Here is a 17,521-nt window from a genome sequence, read left to right on the forward strand (position 1 = left end):
AGTGGGCCTGTCTTTAGAAGCAAACAAGTAGAAGAGGGCTGACAGGCCTCATGGCTGCTTGAGGATAATCCTGTCTGATATGCTGCAGGCCAAAAGGCTGATCTGCACATTTCTGCACTACTTTCAAACGACCCCGAAATGACACAGTGGACATTCGACTGTAGACAGACAAGAGAGCAAAGGCTGATGAATGCGACTGATGAGACGAATGAATGACCCAGACTGTATGCAATGACACAATAGTGGAACATGTTTTATCTTATGCTATTCCAAAAATATATACATTTAATATGATATGGGTGGGTTGTCATATTTTTAAAACGGTCACAGATTAATGAGCGAAAGCTACCGTGCTGTTCCTTAGGGTCACGTGAGGACAAGGTGTCTGCTAGAGCTGCTCGTTTGCACCAACTGCTGGTACAAGATGATATTGCAATATCTATATTTTCAAGTCATATCACTGTAGAATGTTTCTCTTTAAAATATAAATCCTAAAAAACACAGGCCGATCTTACTTTTATCTACACATAAATAAATCATAGCTGTTGACAATGTTTAACTTAAATCACAGGTGACGAAAGTTACACCCTCATAATCTATACAAGAATTCTGCCTTAACAAAAATAATGGGGGTTTTCCTGATATTGCTGGAAAAGAATTACTTGAACAATATATTGAATATGTGAGTGGTGTAGCACTGCACTGCATCAAAGGTTTTTACGTTAATAAAGAACAACTCTCAGTAAAATGCAGCGCTGCGTGATGCAAAACCTTCAACCACAATAATACACACACAATACTGTTTATTAGAGGGAAAATGTATTCATAATTCCATAATGTCTACGCTTGTGTACATATTATAACATTTCCTGAACGCTGATTGGTCCAGAAGCCGTCGAAAGATCGGCGAGGAATTTCCGCTGGATGAAAGCGTGAAAGAGTCGTGACAGGAATTTGTTGAGTTGTTTGCTCTCTAAAATGGATGAGATGTGTTGGTGCGCCAGTGTGCCCTCGAAAAGTCTTCATCGTGTAAGTCTAAAATGTTCATTTTTATGTTTTAACGCTGTGGATCTGCAGACAGAAAAGCCTAGCAGACAAACAGCAATGTGATACGAGATGAACGTGAGATGCATTTGTCCTACAAATGTAACAATTAAATAATAATAATAAAAATGTAAAAACAACGACATGCTGAAGTCTATTATTGCACTGAAAGGACGTGCCTGCATGCTCTCTTTCATCATATGTTAAACGCACTGCAGTATAACCTAATATCATACAATTATATCCACGTTTGCTTTGAAATGCATTCCTAGTCATCGTGTCACAGACGACTGATTCACCACTATAGTAGCAACCTGCATATCCAATTCTGCATGAATTATTTGTGTGCATGTTGGACTATTCTTTGTCCTTCTTCACTTGTGTTACAAACTAGTAGTGAACGCAACAACAACTCAAGCAAGCTCCCTGTTGCTTCTTTTTCTTGGACAAACTGGCTTTACTTTTAGTGTGTTGACTTGTGCTGTAGTGTGTAGGGACAATGAGGATGGGTGCTGGAGGCCAGCTGACGGAGATGGGGAACAACGTTTACACCTGGGAGGAGATCCAGAGACACTGTAGCAGGAACGATCAGTGGTTGGTCATTGATCGAAAGGTTTACAACATCACACAGTGGGCCAAGAGGCATCCTGGAGGTTTTCAGGTCATCCACCATTATGCTGGAGAGGATGCCACGGTACACATGCTTTGTTGATATCTTGATTTCGGGTGAATGCTCTTATTGTATGTTTTTTCCCCATCTCCAGGATGCATTCACTGCTTTTCATCCCGATAAGAAGTTTGTGCAACGCTTTCTGAAGCCGCTGCTGATTGGAGAGCTGGTGGAGACAGAACCCAGTCAGGACAGACAGAAAAATGTAAGAACTATCTTTGACTTTGCATTTTAAGTACAACACAACAAACACCTGCAAATCTGCTGTGTTATTCATGAGCACCTCTAACATTGTTTAGTGACACCAGCACACCTGTTGACCTATTTTACCCTGTGTTGTTTTAATATAGAAGAGGAATGACACAAACACCAAAAAAACTGAATTTATCAACACATGCCCCATTTCCACAGCACGGTACTCAGCTCTTCTCACTGTATGACGCTTTTTCATCGGCATAAGCTGATACTAGCAGATATGGGTGACGCAAGCCATTACTGCTGCAGTACACAACACAGGTTCCACTTTGATGTAGCTTCCCTCTGTCTCTGCTTGAATAAAATAAGTCTCCTTACCTTGGCTGAAAAGTAAATACTGTAGACTTTTGTTGTCCTCCATTACTGCTGTTAACATGTCTCCTTCCCACTGATGCCTTCAAGCCTGCTGGCTTGGTTTTTGCGATTTCTTACAGTTTTGATTTGACGTTGTAAGCTGACCACCCCAAAACAAGTAAATTGAGGTGGTACCTTGCAGTGGAAAATGGGCATAGCAAGTGCAGGAAAAGCAGATCAACAGAAGTGCTCATATTCTTGTTCCTGGTTACTGGCCACTTGTTGCTAGGCAGAATTTATGCTTTGACAGACAGGAACAGGAAGTTATGGCTTAGTTAGGAAAATTTGTCCAAAAAAAAAAGAACTAAGAACTATGAGACACATACATATCATAATTGAATTACAGTCTCTTGTAAATATACAGTAATAAAAAAGAAGGGTACCTGGGCTCCATCTAGTGCTACTCATGAACACCAGAGATTTGTTTTGCCTTGGAGTACACGTCCCATATTCAAAGATAAACTGATGTTAAGCGGCAGTAGCAGAAGAAGGAAAAAGAAGAACTTTCAAAGCGAACACATTTTTGACATTTATATATTTTGGAATAATGTATCTGTACAGTATTACAGTATGTGCTCCATGCTTTCAGGCTACAGTCATAAAGGACTTCCAGGCTTTACATGCTCAAGCAGAGTGCCAAGGTCTGTTTCAAGCCCAGCCCATCTTCTTCCTGGCCCACCTGGCTCACATCCTGCTGCTGGAGTTCCTGGCCTGGATGCTGGTGTGGTTCTGGGGCACCAGTTGGCCCCTAACACTGTTCTGTGCTGTCCTGTTGGCGATTGCGCAGGTGACAGGAGCAATGTGGTCTTGCTGCTAATATACCGGCAGTCATGTGAAAACATTAGCACACACTATGGCAGGGGTGTCAAACTCGTGCCATGGAGGGCCGAGACACTGCAGGTTTTCTTTCCAGCCAGTCACTAAAGCAGGTGATTTTAATGATCAACACCTTCAGTTTGAGGGAAGGAGCTCATCAATTAAATCACCTGCTGAAGAAACTGGTTGGAGAGAAAATCTGCAGCGTCTTGGCCCTCCAGGGCATGCGTCTGACAAATGTGCACTATGGTGTATCTCTTCACCTGAATCGCTGCACACAAAAGGGTGAAAATTTGTCAAAACATGCACACAGACCGTGTTGCCTGTGCTATTACTTTTCTGACAGATACACCACATGTTGGCACATGTCCCAAAGTTAGACCACATAAGTTGGACTGATGTGACATTTGTCACTAAACACCCACTGTAACTTTAGGGTGTTGAATGGGTGCTGAATCACCATGAAATTAGGTATAAACCTTTAGGAGACGGACAAGCAAGTATTTGTAAACTTTGAGAAAGATTGGTTGAAAAACATGGCCGCCCTCAAGCCAAACATCTTTGCAGGGTCAAGGATGGGACTTAGCAACAACAGTCATGTGAAAATATTAGAACACTTGATGGTGGTGTAATTTTTTGTGGCACCCCTAAAGGGTGTTGCTCAAAATGCTTCGGAGGACAAATTAAACCCCCCAATTTTGTGTCCTAATTTTTTTTTCACACGACTGCAGGCCATTTTCTGCAACACTTAATTTTGTCTTTATTGTCTGCACTTCAAGTCCCAGGCAGGCTGGTTGCAGCATGATTTTGGTCACCTGTCTGTGTTCAAAAGGTCCACATGGAATCGTGTCGTCCACAAGTTTCTCATTGGACACTTAAAGGTAACACATCTTCCTCTTACAAATCCAATGAACTAAAATCAAATACTTTTTTTTGCATTAGGGAGCCTCTGCTAACTGGTGGAATCATCGACATTTCCAGCATCACGCTAAACCCAACGTCTTTAGTAAGGACCCCGATGTCAACATGCTGCGCATCTTTGTTGTTGGAGCCACTCAGCCTGTGGAGGCACGCTTAACATACAGTTCATATACAGTAACACCTTAACATACAGTCAGTGTACACTAATGCACCTTAACATACAGTCCACATAGAGTAACACACTTTAACTTACAGTCCGTGCACTTTTTCAGTCTGCGAGCGACTTTTAAAATGACCAAGTCACAAAGATCTAACTCCTTCTATAAACATTGATAATTTATACATGTATATTTAGTATATCCACATTTATTGTATTTATGTACATTGTACATGTATATCAAAAGACTTTTTCAGCATGCAAGTTAAGAGTCAAAATGATCTACCTCTTATGTACTAATATACTATATACAGTATACTATATACTACTATGCTAAATACTAATGATTAGTATTTCACATTCACAGTTTCGAAGTTTAAATAAAGTTTCAAAATAATTGGTATCATTCAATAATTCACAATTAAATTCAATATGGAATACATATTATTACTTTTAATTAATTATAATTCCTCCAGAGTTCTGTACATAACCTGAGTATTATGTCGTTCAAAATAGCTACGTAGCGTTCATTATACATTTCATTTGACATTTTCCAATGTTTCACAACCTTTGTGTGACGCACATCCGTCAAACAATTGACTATTTTTCTACATAACTAGCCGTGACAAGTAAACAGAAAACTTTTGTTATAGATATCGGCATCTTACCGCTGAGTAGGATTATTCATAATCGGAATTCGTGATGTCTTAGTGATGATTGGCTGCCGATCCGCTCTATTTTGAAGATCGGATAATATCTGCTTCCTCCACAAGATCGGGCCGATGCGGTGGCCGTATCACTGTCGTAACTCTGAGCCACACGCCAACATGGCAGGTGCAGTAGTGCGCCTTAAAGCTGGTTGCCACTCGACCCCCGCCACACACAAGAAGAAAACACAACAACACCAGTGTTGGTGTACCGTGGTGAGGTTAGTTTCATGTTGGACGTCGGACATTTGGCTCCGTAGCAACAGCGGTAGTTCCACCTCACTGCTGTGTCAGTATGCGGGGAGCTTGCACGCAGTGGCGGAGCTATGTGGTGGCCGCGGCCACCCCACTGGACATGCAGACATTTCAGGTATCAACTTATTGCCACCCAATGTGAGTAATAGTCTCACCTTGGCCAACCCAATGAAAAGTGTGTGGCTGCGCCACTGCTCGCACGGGAAGTGCTGCTGGTTGCTGGGGACCGTCAGTAAATTACTATTACGGTGAAGTGAGTTTGTTAAAAAAATTAATATATTCTCAGTCACACCTCAAATAAATCTATAACCATGTCAAATGATTAGTTCTACCCTAAAAGTATTTTGCATACCTATTTTTCCCAATTTTATTCCTTATTGGGTGGACTTTTTTATTGGATTGGAAGCCAAAACTGGATTGGGACATCCCTAATCGGAATAACAAAGATGAAAGTTGCATATCCATGTCGCTGGAGACATCTGTTCACCACTTACTTTGCCGCGGAGGTGCAAGAGCGAACCAGGAGGAGAGTACACGATGGACCCACACTACCTCAATCACCATCCACATAATGGGCACCCCTGGTGGGCACACACAGTCTTAATCCAGAAACAGACTTTAACAAACAGTCGAAATTTAGTAACGCACCTCCAATAGTCACCATCCTAACTCAACACTCCTGTCTTCCATAGTACGGCACCAAAAAGATCAAACGTATGCCCTACAACCATCAGCACCAGTACTTTTTTCTGGGTATGCTTTTGTATTCTTTACAAACCATCATAGCCAAGGATGAACCAATAACACGTTTTCTTTTTTAGTTGGACCTCCACTTTTAATTCCCGTTTATTTCCACATCCAAATAATACGTGGTATGATATATCGACGTGACTGGGTGGTAAGATACTCATTCCTTTTCTGTTATATTCTACTTTATGAGAGTTTTGTGGAGAGCTTTCTTTTTAATGCTTTCTTTTTTTAACTAAAGTTATTTACCGCAAGTTAGTTCATTAGCATAATCATTTGCCATTATCTTCTTAGTTAACTTATCAGCACCTTATTGACTTTGCTACTATTTAGTTGGCCCATTTGCACATTAGTTTGCATCTGCACATTGGTTCATTAGCTCAGCATCTTTTACCTTACCTCATGAGAATAATTAGATAACTTATTAGCACTTTGATCACTAAGGTAGCTCATTAGTTAGCTAATTTGACTATGATTTAATTTATTAGCACTTTAGTTTGTTTAGTAGCATTTTAGTTAATAAGGTCAGGTTTACACGGTAGTTATTTGGTTCATTAGCATGTTAGTTCATCTGCACATTTTTTGTTTATTAGTTAGCTCCTTAGAACAATAGCCTATTAGCAACTTGGTTAGGTAATTAGTTCATAAGCAATTTAGTTATTTGGCATGTTTGTTAGTTAGCCCACTGGTACTTTGGTTATCTCATTAGTACCTTAGTTAAGGATTTAGCTCAGCTGCATTTTAGTTAATTAGCTCATGAGCACATTAGTTAGTTGGCTTCTTCATGTCGTATGTTAGCTGTTCCATTAGCATGTTAGCTCATTTGCACATTAGTGATTTAGTTAGCTCATTAACACATTACTTTGTTAGCTAATTTAGGGTGACCAAATGTCCTGTTTTCATGTCCTATCCTGGCCTTCCTCGTTTTTTTTTTAAAGAATATGATGAGAATGACCTATTTTTCATTGTTTTTCATTGGGTCATGACAATGAAGGGCACTTGTGCTGGCTTTGTTAATCTAGCTAATATTATTTCACATTTTTTTGTTATTTATTTTTCCAGTAAAACTTGAAAGGAGAGCTGTTATTTTCATGTGGGCCGATTTTTCTAATTTCCACCATTATTTAATTCCAAAGAAGTTATTTTTGCACCCTTCGAAACTTATCAAAGACATATTATTTTAGGCATAGTAAAACGTTTTGCGTAAACCTCTAAAATTGGTTATATCAGGCGGCATACTTTAAATGTGTTGAAATCAAATGGCATCTTTGAGTAAGCTTTGAGTCTCTCGGTAATCAAAATATGGTCACCCTAGCTAATTAGCATGTTATATAACACATAAGAACGTTATTTACAATGTTAGCAAATTGGCAAATACGTTAACTTTTTAGAATGTTAATTATTAGTTAGCGAATTAGCTCACTAGAATGTTAATTATCTAGTTAGCAAGCTTTTTAGCTCATTAGAACTTTAGTGAGCAAATTAGCATTTTATTTAGCATTTTAGAACGGTAGTTAACTTGTTAGCACGTTATTTTGGTCAGTTATTTCCAAACATAGACCGAGGCCTTAAATCAGAGAAAAATAGAACATCTTATGTTAACCATGTTTTTTGTTTTTAGACAGGACTAACCATTTTTTAGATGACTGTATAAAAATACCGTACTGTATTGCTTTAAATGCATAATATAATATTTCAGAATGGGTATATATAATAAGTGTCAATGAGCCTTGTAATTTTCTTTTTTGTTCAGGATATGGCCTGGTCAGTGTCTTACTACCTTCGCTACTTCAGCTGTTATGTTCCCCTTTATGGTCTTCTGGGCTCAATAGTGCTCATCATCTTTGTCAGGTAAGTGATTTAGTCACTCAATAAGGGTCACACTTTTTAAAAGGACTTGTTTTATGTCCAATTAATGTACTGTAGCAACTGGGTGCCATGACTTTAAATCATCGCTGAATAGTATTGAAGCCCGAAGTGCTCTTAAAGCAATCTTCATTTACATTAAGAAAATAACTGAGTAGCTAGCAAAAGCCACTGACAATGCCTTACATAACAGCTCTTCAAATAGCAATATTCTCCTTAAACGGATATTTCAGTTTCTGCCGCGCGCAGATACCCGATTGCACATAAGCATCGCCGTTCAGTACCAGTCTGAGAGCTGCATAAACCCCTCCACAATGTAACTTAACCCCTGCAGCGACAGAGCCAAGAAGGCAGAGCTTGGACACCCTCCTCCGTCGCCTGGCGAAACCAAGACAGTCTGAGCATGGGGGTCTGGAATGTGGCTCATTGCAGAAATAAAATAATCAAAAACCCAGTGAAAGTGGAAAAATAGAGCAAAAAGGCATAATATAATGACAAAAAGCTAACTAAGTTGATACTAATAATAAACTTACTAATAAAAACACAAACATTTGTCTTTCAATACATGTATAATGTATTTTTTTTTTTGTTTTTGTAGTTTACATTTTAGTAATGTAGTTTTTTTAGTATAATTATGAAAGGACAGCTGGACTGCCCTGATCTAAATAGACAAAAAGACACTCATTCGATCGCAGAAAGTATGTCTAAACTTTTGAATGGTAGTGTATGTACAGTATATATGTAGAATTTGGAATAAGTTAGAAATAGAAGATTAATTCATGAATAGTAGCAATTTAGACTAGTGGCTCACATTAGCAGTCAACCCCCTTGCCTGGATTTTTTTGCCTTGTTGAAGCTAGTTCTTCAGTGGCTAGTTCTTCAGTGGCTAGTTTTTCATTGGCTAGTTCTTCATTGGCTAGTTCTTCATTGGCTAATTCTTCATTGGCTAGTACTCAGTGGCTAGTTCTTCATTGGCTAATTCTTCATTGGCTAGTACTCAGTGGCTAATTCTTCATTGGCTAGTTCTTCAGTGGGTTAAAAAAGAAACAGTTAATCACCAAAGTTTAATGTTTTGATACTGACGGAAATTTGGCTTTGCTAAAGCCTTGCACTGTAAGCTTACATCGCGCATGACAGCTGGGCATGACTTTTAATCCATATTTTTGGGTCGAAATCCACATTTTGGAATATTACTAAATCAGGGTCCGGGTCCTGTAATTACCACATTTGCCTGAAGAGGCCACTATTGTTCAACTAACAATTTGTAGTCTAAACTAGGCAGTTCATTTGCCTTGACTGAGTGTAAAATAAAATGCACTAAAATCTGCATTATACGACGTAATAAAATACTCGGGCTGTGTTTCTGTGTTTGACAGGTTTCTGGAGAGCCACTGGTTTGTGTGGGTGACTCAGATGAATCATCTGCCGATGGCTATCGACCATGAGAAGCATCAGGACTGGCTCACCATGCAGGTGCCTGCTGAGAAATCAACTTCACCTCCACTTGCTACGTCATGCTCATCATGTTTGTTATGTGCTTTAGCTACAAGCCACCTGCAACATCGAGAAATCCTTCTTCAACGACTGGTTCAGTGGACATCTCAACTTCCAGATTGAACACCAGTGAGTCATACAAGGTGTATATTAATTTAAAGGATTGAATGCATGCATTTGAAAAGTGTCTTTTCTGTGTTGAAAGCCTTTTCCCAACAATGCCACGTCACAACTTCCACCGGGTGGCGCCGCTGGTGCATGCGCTCTGTAAGAAACACAAGATTCCATACCAAGTGAAGTCTTTGAGGCAAGGCCTCGCTGACGTCATCAAGTAAGTCTGATACTACAGCCCGTGTGTGTCTTCTAAATCACGTTTAATGTTAGAAAAAAATATTGAACCTTTTTCTTTACCAATAACTTAATTTTCCAGGTCATTGAAAACATCAGGGGAACTCTGGCTTGACGCGTATCTTCATAAATGATTACTTTCTTACTTTTAATAATTTGTGATTGATTTATTTGTTCTTTGTGATTTATTATTACTGTTCTGGTCAAAGCGCAGGTTTTATTTTACAGGAATTGTTTACATATATACAGTGGTGTGAAAAAGTGTTTGCCCCCTTCCTGGTTTTTTGTATTTATTTGCATGTTTCTTACACTTACATTGTTTCAGATCATCAAACAATTTTAAACACGACAACACAACTGAACACAAAATGCAGTTTTTCAATGAAACTTTTTATTATTAAGGGAGAAAAAAAATCCAAACCTACATGGCCCTGTGTGAAGGGAGAAGTGATTGCCCCCGAAACATAATAACTGGTTGGGCCACTCTTAGCAGCAACGACTGCAATCAAGCGTTTGTGATAACTTGCAATGAGTCTCTTACAGCGCTGTGGAGGAATTTTGGCCCACTCATCTTTGCAGAATTGTTGTAATTCAGCCACATTGGAGGGTTTTCAAACATGAACCGCCTTTTTAAGGTCATGCCACAGCATCTCAATAGGATTCAGGTCGGGACTTTGATTAGGCCACTCTAAAGTCTTCATTTTGTTTTTCTTCAGCCATTCAGAGGTGGACTTGCTGGATCATTGTCCTGCTGCAGAACACAAGTTGGTTTCAGCTTGCGGTCACAAACAGACATTCTCCGGACATTCTCCTTCAGGATCTTTTGGTAGACAGCAGAATTCATGGTTCCATTTATCACAGCAAGTTTTCCAGGTCCTGAAGCAGCAAAACAGCCCCAGACCATCACACTACTACCACCATATTTTACTGTTGGTATGATGTTCTTTTTCTGAAATGTAATAGGACACACACCTTCCAAAAAGTTCAACTTTTGTCTCGTCAGACCACAGAGTATTTTCCCAAAGGTCTTGGGACCTCGTCAGGATGTTTTCTGACAAAATTAAAACAAGCCTTAATATCCTTTTTGTTCGGGAGTGGTTTTCGTCTTGGAACTCGGCCATGCAGGACGTTTTTGCCCAGCGTCTTTCTTATGGTGGAGTCATGAACACTGACCTTAACTGAGGCAAGTGAGGCCTACAGTTCTTTGCATGTTGTTGTGGGGTCTTCTGTGACCTTTTGGATGAGTAGTCGCTGCGCTCTTAGGGGTAATTTTGGTTGGACAACCACCCCTGGTGCTCTAAATGGCTTTATTGCCTTTGCCAGACTGATAGATCTCAATTAATCTCAGTTAAGTTATGTTTTAACAGGAGAGTCAATCACTTTTTCACACAGGATCATGTAGGTTTGGATTTTTTCTCCCTTCATAATAAAAAGTTTCATTTAAAAACTGCATTTTATGTTCAGTTGTGATGTGATTGAATAATATTTATATTTGTTTGATGATCTTAAACATTTAAGTGTGCCAAACATGCAAAAAAAAAAAAAAAAATCAGGAAGGGGGCAAACTTTTTCACACCGCTGTATATAGTGGCAGTATTTGTGGACGCCCGGCACAGATTTTTTCAGATTTAGATTTAGATTAGTTCACTCTCACTCACAAACACATTATAATGGGAATTTCTGTGTAGCTTGTCTTTACAGCTCTGCACAGTAGATGGCATTGTAATCTGACTTCTTAACACACCTTATACGTGTAACAGTGGTCATCCTGCACGGTCCAGCCTTGCACACACCGACGCCCGATCCCGAGACTCGAGCATGCTAGCCGGGAGGCTGAAAGCCCAGGCTGCCAACCTACTGACCAGCACGGCTCTTCAGGAAGTGAGGTTTATGTAACGTACTATTTCACAGCTAAGCTAGCTGACCCTTACATACGCGCGTAAACCACAGCTAACCTGGCCGCACATTACAACGCATCTGTTCATCTTTATAGTGGGATATTAGATGCACAATGATGCGTACATTATCCTTCAAATCAGCACACACTTACATGAAGCTGATTATGGTGCTTTACACAAGACGGCAAACCATAGCAATCCTTACGTATTAAGGGTGTCACGAGACACCCAACTCACAAGACGAACCGATGAGCAAGATTGGGTCAATGGGAACAAGACGAGATGTTAACATAAACTTTAAGAACAGTACAATGAAAAAATATGACTGAACAAACAAACTTCTGTTTGTCACAGGACATTGCAGGTGCATTTTGAAATGCGTATTGTCCCACAAATTGATGCTAAACGATATTGTCAACATTTTTGGAGACTAAATAAACAATTAATGCTATGATGATATTTTATAACAAATAACAATAATATTCATCCATCCATCAATTTTCTACACTGCTTGTCCTCACTATGGTTGCGGAGATGCTGGATAATATAATGTACACTGTATAATAAAATACACTGTTGTAAAGTTGGAATTGCTGTTTGTGACATGTACTGTAGTTCCTCTCAGGCAATTCATACGGTCTGTCGCACTTTTCAGCATTTCTTGAAATACTTGGCTTTTCGACTGTATTAAAGAGCAGCATTTCTTTTGTGATGATTTTCTCTGAACGCACATCATTTTGCGCTGCTCCGGTTGTATTTACTTTGCCGACCAAACATCTCAGTGTGTGTTGGCTGTCAGGACGACTGACAAGGTCGAGTGAAGTCCCAAATCACAACCTTAAAATTTTGTAGTCTTCACAGTTCATAAGCACTAGAGGTGCCACGATACACTCAGTTCACGAGATGAGACAATTCACAATATAATTTATATTAAAATAATGCCGACAGTACTAATCATTTATGTTGATGTGTAGTAATGTAAAGACATGTAAAGACAAAATCTGCATTATTCAACAATAAAGAACTAGAGTTCCCATGATGCTTAGAGTGCCGTTTCAGGAAGTAGTAGCATCTGTTTTGCATAATGTCAAACTATCAAATGTTTTGATCCAAGTCATATGCAGCGGTCATGTTTTAATCTGACAAATCTTAAGTAACTTTTATCAAATTTCGCCTCCAAAGTCATCAAAATTGTGACTCCAGTCCAAGTCGTATGACTCAAGTCCACACCTCTGGTAAACTGTATAGGAAATACCACTCGAGTGGCTTCATTAATAATAAATATGAATGTGTAGGTCTTAAAAACAGATGTCGGGCTTGAAAGTACAGTACAGTTCCATCATTAAAATGACAAGAGTGCCCTCTCATTCATCTAATCTAGTGAGATGATTAACACACCTCAATATTTTGACTCCAGAGTGTTGTGTACTTGGAGACAAGATTATGTTAATGATGGCTGTCCATACCGACAAAGATAACGAGTTGCACTTGTTCAGCATTCCTCCTCTTGTCCTACTCCAATTAACAATAATTGGATGTGACAGCTAAATTACACTATACACGTCCTCAAATCATTTTCTTTCACAATTTCGCCACTACATATAATCAACAGGAAATATAAGATTGCAGCCCACAAATATATTTTGAAATAATATAATGGGCCTTGTACTTCATCACGAGCTCTTCATATGATGTACTAGCCATGTGTCTCTGGATTCTGAACCGTTTTTGTGCAACTTAAGGGACTGACTGACTGATGTTGGAGACAAAAACATCATAATGTCACTTATTATTGTTTGTAAATAAATAAAGTGGGTTGAAAATAATTTATAATTCTAGTTTGAACAACTCACTGTTGTATACTGTTAAATGTGTGCTATTATTGTTATTCTCTGATACAACAAAAATAGCCTCTTGTCCACCTTAAGTATTATTTATTCAGTGAAAAACATACAAATTAGCACAAGAAGACGAGTATTCGGTGTCACGCATTTACCAACTTTTAATCAGATTGTTTTGCAACATATTTACAGTCCATTTGATTTCATCAACTAATATGCCAGAATAATGTAGCCTTGTTAAAATGTATTTTCATATTGCCGTCTGTGTGGTTCCCTGGACAATACAACACAGCAAAGACAACAACCAGCATTTGACTATAATTTACACTGCATTCGGAATGATTGTACATTTCTCTGAGGACATAATTGTGTGAAGATGTACTTGAACCTGGGTCATACTTGTCAACCCTCGCGTTTACCCCAGGAAATTCATATTGTGTCCTTCTTTCCCAGTTTCCTCCCACTTTATTATGGTCATTTCCTGTATTTTAACTTTCACAAAAAACAAATCCTCTCCGGTACTACCGACCCTTCCGGTCCACTCGGCAACACTCGGGCAACATCGGCTTAATACATCCTTAGTCAAAACTGACAAAGTCAGGCCATCAAAAGGGACGATAATAATCGTTAATATTTCCGTTAGGGGTGTGTCATGTATTCCCACTGTAAACACTAATATTCAAATCATTGGCTACATAGCAGAAAATATCAAACATCCTGGCACAAATTATGGAACAATCTTCTCATTCGCTTCACAGCTGCAATATGACTTGTTGGACATGTTGAATTGTGCAAGTGTAAACATGATGCACTGCTATGTAAATTGTTTGCATGTTCAAAATAATCTATACCATTACCAGTATTGACAAAAAACATCAACACAGACCACAATGACTCTACAATCACGTACTGTACTGCACATGCATGTCCCACACACACACACACACACACACACACACACACTAAACTAAACTGTACATAAGACATTTGTTTGTCCACACAAATTGGAACATTAGGGACAACAAATTTATCTGTATACATGGGAGATAGAAAATAAATATACAATTAAAATGTGTACAACATGTGAATATGCTCTGTTACGTAGGTCCTAATGAACAGCAGATTGATTATGAAATTGTAAGGAGTGATGTTGTGAAGTTTCAGTCTGTGCTGCCCGAGTCAATACGCTCCTGTCTGCGCTTCATGATCTCCTGAAGCTCAGAGTCCCCATTCGACTTCTGCAAAGACGCCAAACCACAGTTAAGTAATGCTGCAAAATGCTGACTAAAACTGTCAGCCACAGCATCATACTGTATCTTAGAGTTGCTATCGTTACAATTTTGTTCCACAAGAGGAAACAGTCAGTTACTGTACCAGTACACTGGAAATACTCAAAAATGAGAAAAATCTTGTTTTCTGCACAGTGCAAGACCAAATTAGACTTGTGGTTGCCTCATTTAGCTACATGAAAGAGGCAAAATATTAGAAACAGCTGTAAGTATGCTGCAGAGCGGGTGTACACCACTGCAAACTAAAACCACAATAAACACTCTAAGATGAAAGCATTATTTTGTATACACAGTTTTTTTGATAGACAGTTGTGTATTTTTAATTATGCTAGTATCAATTAAATTGTGTGCTATTTTTTTCCCAAGGCCTAAAGGCTATGACCGGATTTCAATGACTGACCTCTATTTGTGTCTTCTGCACAGTTATCTGACAGTAGACACGACCACCTTCGTCTCCACACACCGCCTTCAGCTCATCTTTGTTGAGAGAGAAGAGCTGAGCTCCAGTCAGGATGCCCAAACATTCCACTGTCCTGTTTGTGGATAGTCAACAAGGCAAAAGTCATTTAAAACATGCTATCAGTCCCCCTATTTTATGTTTTGTTGTATTGTATTGCTGCAGATGACTTACGGCTGAGAAAATCCCTTTGCGCTGAGCCAAGTCTTCACTTGTTCCGGGCTGGAGTTGTAGGAGAGTGGCACTTGACTGGCGGCTGCTCGCTCCACACGAAACTTTCTGGTGGGCGGCTGGCTTTTGTTAGCGGTGATCATCATGAGAAGCTCATTGTTGACCTCATCCATCACTGAAACATGTCGGGACACATACGAAGACATGAGCGTCTGTTGGTTCAAGTAAAATGTAATTTTGGGAGATTCCTCACATTTGTCTTTGTGTCGACCTTTGCTGAAGCTGTCACTTGGGCTCAGGGAACCAGGGGATGATGCACCATAGCCATGCTGTAAATAGACAACATATTTTTGGTTCATTTAACTAGTGCATTTTGTGGTGCTATGATTGTTTGAAATATGTGCTAAATCCATGTACAGTTAATGATTGCAAACCTAACTTCTGGCTGGGATTTTGTCGAGTAATGCTGCACACTACATTTGTGATCCAAAAACATGTTACTGTGATTTGCTGTTGTGTATACAGTATATACAGTCACAGGACCCTTCTGTAGCTACAGCTGCACAATGTCATCCAATACAAGATCTGCATAAAAAACTTATACATTTCCAAGACAGTTTTGATTAACATGTTGATTAAGAGAGTTTTGTAATATTTTGGTTACTTTATTCGGTTACGAGGGGCAAAGTGCAGTGTAGTGCCATTATACACCACCATTATCAACACTGATAATACCTCTTTCACAGTGACAGTTGATACAACTGCTGCGTTGGATCTCATTAGATTGTGCAGATGCACCTAATGTTGTGGCTGATGAGTACAGGCATATGAACAAAGTCGAAACAGGAAGTAAAAAGTTGGAAGCAGATAGAATAGAGATATGAATGCAGGTTCAAGCGTGTGTTACAAGTTACCTGGCTGTACATTCCATCAGGCTCTTCTATCTTGACCACATCCAGGATGTTATAAGGGACGTAGCCCGCTTGGCCGCTACGATTCCGTAGTTTCCACCACTGTTTGTCGTCCTCTATCACCTGAGAAACACACCTCTCACAATTTAGCTGTGCTGCCTGACGGAAGCAGTGCTGACATTGTATCATCACAGTGGTTCTATGTAGACAAGTACAATGTGGAAATGTCACCATTATTACCTCTAGAATTTCATCCTGCAGTACTGACAGCTCGTTGGCATTCCGCGCTACAAAGTGGTAGCGGATTTTGGCATATTTGCGGGTGGGGGGCATCCCATTGTAGGACCTGTTAAGAGATAAGATGTACATAATGGTTTCACCTACAGTATGTTGGTTGACATTCATGACCCATGTGTGAAAGACGTTATTCTTTACCCATTGGATGAGTTTGAGGAATGCGTTCCATAAAACTGCAAAACCAAACAAATTGTTATCACTCTTAGATTTGAATTTCAGCTTGTATTTCCATATTAATTCATTCCATTCCATGCATTCACCCATATCTCTGGTATCTAACTCTTACATCCTCAGCTGAGTGCTTCCTGTAATCAGGGCTGATGGGGGAACCCAGAGGCCCATTGGGACCCTCTGTTTCCCACGGGACTGTCTTGAAGAGCTCTGCTGGAGGTTCCCAGCCATTGCGGAACTTGGGATAGTAAGGAGGAGCACACTGATCCCTCGGCCACTCAGCTCTGAACAACAACAGCAACAACGCAGTTTATTCTAAGCGTGACTCTTTAGAAAACGTACGTATTTATGAAACATGAGTACAGTATTGACTAAGAACCTCGGTTTGGTCCAGCCTTCCCCAAGAAGCTCAAAGATGGTGGTCTCTTTAGGGGTCAGGTGACCCCGCAAGAAGTCAACAGCATCTTTGGAGAGGTGGGGAGCGATAATAGAACGTGCCAGCTCAGGACTCCCACAACTTTGCAGCACCTGTAGGTAAAAGTATCAATATTAGCGTTCATATTAGGTTTGTTTTTACAACATTAAATATATTTCTTGTACATTCAAATGACAAGGGCTGTTTGTTTACATTCAAATATCACTGCATTATATGCGTTGTTTTACTTTATTCATTTATGCATGTTATACGTAACCAGATATCACGTTTACGTCTGCGCTACGTGCAGTGCGTAAGTCTTTATGCAGCTCAGTCTTGGTGAATAAAGAAGATAGAAACATCCCCACGCTCAATAAGGCTTTTAATAAAAGTCACTAATAAAATAACCCACAATATATTACATATATGAAGTATGG

General features: G+C 39.5%; 2 protein-coding genes across 13 annotated transcripts in view; one reads left to right on the forward strand and one right to left on the reverse strand.

Moving 5' to 3' along the window:
• The window catches only part of fads2 (fatty acid desaturase 2), a 34,617-nt gene extending 21,368 nt beyond the window's left edge, over positions 1–13,249 (forward strand). For 2 of the 6 annotated variants that reach the window (XM_054775690.1, XM_054775691.1), the window contains exons 5-13: positions 1,532–1,738; positions 1,809–1,919; positions 2,913–3,110; positions 3,919–4,020; positions 7,680–7,777; positions 9,169–9,265; positions 9,336–9,415; positions 9,492–9,617; positions 10,351–13,249. In XM_054775690.1, coding sequence (XP_054631665.1) covers positions 1,544–1,738; positions 1,809–1,919; positions 2,913–3,110; positions 3,919–4,020; positions 7,680–7,777; positions 9,169–9,265; positions 9,336–9,415; positions 9,492–9,617; positions 10,351–10,573 — 1,230 coding nt within the window. In that variant the 5' untranslated portion in view covers positions 1,532–1,543 and the 3' untranslated portion in view covers positions 10,574–13,249. Of the gene's footprint in view, positions 1–862; positions 1,030–1,531; positions 1,739–1,808; positions 1,920–2,912; positions 3,111–3,918; positions 4,021–4,081; positions 4,208–5,871; positions 5,933–6,000; positions 6,078–7,679; positions 7,778–9,168; positions 9,266–9,335; positions 9,416–9,491; positions 9,618–9,716 lie in introns of those variants that run through there. The other 4 variants (XM_054775694.1, XM_054775689.1, XM_054775692.1 and 1 more) reach the window with 4 other exon arrangements.
• A 260-nt stretch (positions 13,250–13,509) lies between these two features.
• Positions 13,510–17,521, reverse strand: part of eps8l2 (EPS8 like 2) — a 29,674-nt gene continuing 25,662 nt past the window's right edge. For 6 of the 7 annotated variants that reach the window (XM_054775685.1, XM_054775682.1, XM_054775686.1 and 3 more), the window contains 8 exons: positions 17,049–17,197; positions 16,785–16,953; positions 16,637–16,671; positions 16,442–16,547; positions 16,205–16,324; positions 15,294–15,619; positions 15,063–15,195; positions 13,510–14,611 (listed from right to left, as the gene is read on the reverse strand). In XM_054775685.1, the coding sequence (XP_054631660.1) occupies positions 14,534–14,611; positions 15,063–15,195; positions 15,294–15,619; positions 16,205–16,324; positions 16,442–16,547; positions 16,637–16,671; positions 16,785–16,953; positions 17,049–17,197 (1,116 nt within the window). In that variant the 3' untranslated portion in view covers positions 13,510–14,533. The remainder of the gene's footprint in view (positions 14,612–15,062; positions 15,196–15,293; positions 15,620–16,204; positions 16,325–16,441; positions 16,548–16,636; positions 16,672–16,784; positions 16,954–17,048; positions 17,198–17,521) is intronic. The other variant, XM_054775684.1, reaches the window with a different exon arrangement.

This window comes from Dunckerocampus dactyliophorus, chromosome 5 (genome assembly GCF_027744805.1).
Source record: "Dunckerocampus dactyliophorus isolate RoL2022-P2 chromosome 5, RoL_Ddac_1.1, whole genome shotgun sequence".
Classification (NCBI taxonomy): Eukaryota; Metazoa; Chordata; class Actinopteri; order Syngnathiformes; family Syngnathidae; genus Dunckerocampus; species Dunckerocampus dactyliophorus.